Source organism: Aythya marila, assembly GCF_965140915.1.
Source record: "Aythya marila genome assembly, chromosome: 4".
NCBI lineage: Eukaryota > Metazoa > Chordata > Aves > Anseriformes > Anatidae > Aythya > Aythya marila.
In genome coordinates this window covers 9727126-9729915 of record NC_139045.1, presented here as the reverse complement: position 1 = coordinate 9729915, position 2790 = coordinate 9727126, and the positions used below count along the sequence as shown (strand labels likewise).

The 2790-nt window shown below is 69.1% G+C and overlaps 1 protein-coding gene across 1 annotated transcript; it reads left to right on the top strand.

Moving 5' to 3' along the window:
* Window positions 1-410: 410 nt before the first annotated feature.
* On the top strand, window positions 411-1400 carry ATOH1 (atonal bHLH transcription factor 1; the record flags this gene model as incomplete). Its single annotated transcript, XM_082760045.1, has 1 exon — window positions 411-1400. One exon carries the CDS (start codon window positions 411-413, stop codon window positions 1398-1400), a length of 990 nt encoding a protein of 329 aa, XP_082616171.1.
* Window positions 1401-2790: the final 1390 nt, after the last annotated feature.

The window sequence follows — 2790 nt, the reverse complement described above, 5'->3', positions numbered from 1 at the left end:
CGCCGCGCTCCGTGAGGCTCCGTCAGGCGCCGCGCGTGCCGCTCCCCCCCTACCACCCCTCCCTCCCCTCCTTCCCCCCCCCCCCCCCCCCGCACCCCCCCTTTCCCGCCCGCCCCTCCCCGCCCCGCGCCATTGGCCGCCCCGCCACGCGACCGGCGCGAGGGCGGGCGCGAGGGCCGGGGCGCGCGGGGGCCGTGCGCGGGACGGGACCCCGGCGCGTGCCGCCGCCGCCGCCTTAAAGGGGGGCGCGGCGCGCGGCCGACACCGGAGACGGGCGGGCGGGCGAGCGGGCGGGCGGGCGCCACGCGCGCGCTGCCAACCGCCGCCCTCAACGGCCGCTGTCGTCGTCCCCCACACGCACGCACACCGACCCCGCAGCCCACATGGGCTCGCGCTGAGGCGTCGCCGCCATGAGCCTGCCGCGGGCCGCCGAGTGGGCGAGTGAAGGCGGCCGGGACGCGGCGGCGGTGGCGGTGGCGGAGCCGCTGCTGGGGCTGGGAGCGGGGCTGGAGCCGCCCGGCTGCGGCTTCGCCCCCGGCTGGCTGGGCGTGTGCTGCGCCGCGCGCGTGGCCGCCCCGCGGGACGACGAGGAGGGCGAGGCGGCGGCGGCGGGGCGGCCGCGGGGAGCCGCAGCCACAGCGGGGCAGGAGGGGAGCGGCCCCGGCGGGGCGCGGGGGGCGGCGGGCGGCGGCAGGGCGCGGGGTGGCGGCGGTGGAGGTGGAGGTGGAGGTGGCGGTGTCCGGCCGCAGGTGAGCGGCGTGCAGAAGCAGCGGCGGCTGGCGGCCAACGCGCGGGAGCGGCGGCGGATGCACGGGCTGAACCACGCCTTCGACCAGCTGCGCAATGTCATCCCCTCCTTCAACAACGACAAGAAGCTCTCCAAGTACGAGACGCTGCAGATGGCGCAGATCTACATCAGCGCCCTGGCCGAGCTGCTGCACGGCCCCGCGGCCGCCGCCGCCGCCGCCGCCGCTGCTGCAGCCGCCGCCGAGCCGCCGCCGGGCAAAGCCGAGCCCCGCGGGGCCCCCTTCGAGCCGCCCTGCGCCGCCGACGGGGCCGCGCTGCCGGGGCCGCCGCCGGCCGGGCCGCCCCCCCTCGGCCACGGGCACGGGCACGGGCACGGGCACGGCAGGACTCGCTTCCCCCCGCCGCCGGCCGCGGGGGGCTTCCCGGTGCCGCTGGACCCGCTGCGCTTCCCGTCCTTCCCGGAGGGCGCCCTGCTGGGACCCAAAGCGCCGTCGCCCGCGCTCCTCGTGCCGCAGCCCGGCCACCACCAGCAGCACCCGCAGCACCAGCACCAGCAGCAGCAGGAGCGGAGCAAGGCGTCGCCGCGCTCCCACCGCAGCGACGGGGAGTTCTCGCCCCGCTCGCACTACAGTGACTCGGACGAGGCCAGCTAGGGCGCTGCCGCCCGCCCCAGCACGGACTTGGCCGCCGGCGGCCCCGGGAAGGGCTCCTCTTGTGCGGCACAGCCGCCCCGTCCGCGTTTGTACCTTCATCCCGATGTGTAGCTGCCGCCCGCAGAGCTCCCCGTGCCCAGAAGCCGCCGCCGGCCCCTCCCGCGGCGACCCCCAGCACCCCGCATGCGGTCCCGTCCCGCGATGAGCGGGGCCAGGCGGCTTCCCCTGCCCGCCGTCGGGGGGATCCCGGCGCAAGCACTTTAATCCTGCGGCTGCCAGGGGACAGCTCCGGCCGGCCGCTCGCCGAGAAACGAAAAACGGTCCTGTCGTGTCAAACTCCCATGATCCCGTTTTATTTTGCTTTTTTTTTTTCTTTTTTTTTTTTTTGTGGTATTAGGAAACTTATTTATTACGGAGTGTTTGCTACTGTTTCTGCCTTCTTTATTTTTTTTTTTTGGTTTTGTTTTTTTAACAAAACTTTTCTACGACGAGAATCGTTTATTTTAATTTTAGCCCAGCCAGCTGCCATTGTTTTATGTATTATTATTATTTTTTCGAGATCAAATAAATAAATAAATAAAAAACAAACGAACAAAAACACAAAACGAAGAGATGTTGGGTTACCTCCCCTCCCCGGCCAAGCCTCCCCACCAAAAAACACGGGGGGGTCCCCGGAGCCGCGGGCAGGGAAACCGGGGGGGCTCGGGGCGGGGGAGCGGGGCTCGCTGCTGGATTTTGGGGGAGAGCGGAGCCGAGCCGAGCCGAGCCGTGCCGGTCCCCGCAGGTGCCAAACGCCGCGCACCTGCCCCGCGATAACCCCGAGCCGGGCGGGCGGGCGGGGGCCGGTCCCGCCGGGTGAAAAGTTCAGCCCCGGGGTCAGCTCCCTCCCGAACCGTCCCTTCCTTCCCTCCCGGCCCGCCGGGAAAGTTTGGGGGGTTTTAGCCCGTTTTGCGCTAGTTCGGGTTGGTTTCGTTTCCCAACGAGCCGGGGGCGCAATTTGGGGAGCGCAGAGGGGTCGGGACGGGGCCCCCCCGCCGCCCGCAGCGGGTCCCTCTCGCCCTGGCCGCTGAGCGCAGTGGGTCCTCGCGGCCACGGCGGAGCTTTCGTTGTCTGAGGGTCTTTTTTTTTTCTTCTTCTTTTTTTTTTTTTTTTTTTTTTTTAACACTTCTTTGAAAGAGATACCCGGCCGCATTTCCATTTTCAGGTTCAGCCATAGAGTTTGCATAACAACCGCTTGGCAGCCCCCCACCCCCCCACCCCTCACTCCGTTAACAAGCTGTAACGTATAGCTGCAGGTTGCTATAATCTCATTAATATTTTGGAAACTTGAATATTGAGTATTTCAGGCTGCTCATTCCCCATATGCCAGGCCACTCCCGCTATGCTGGCT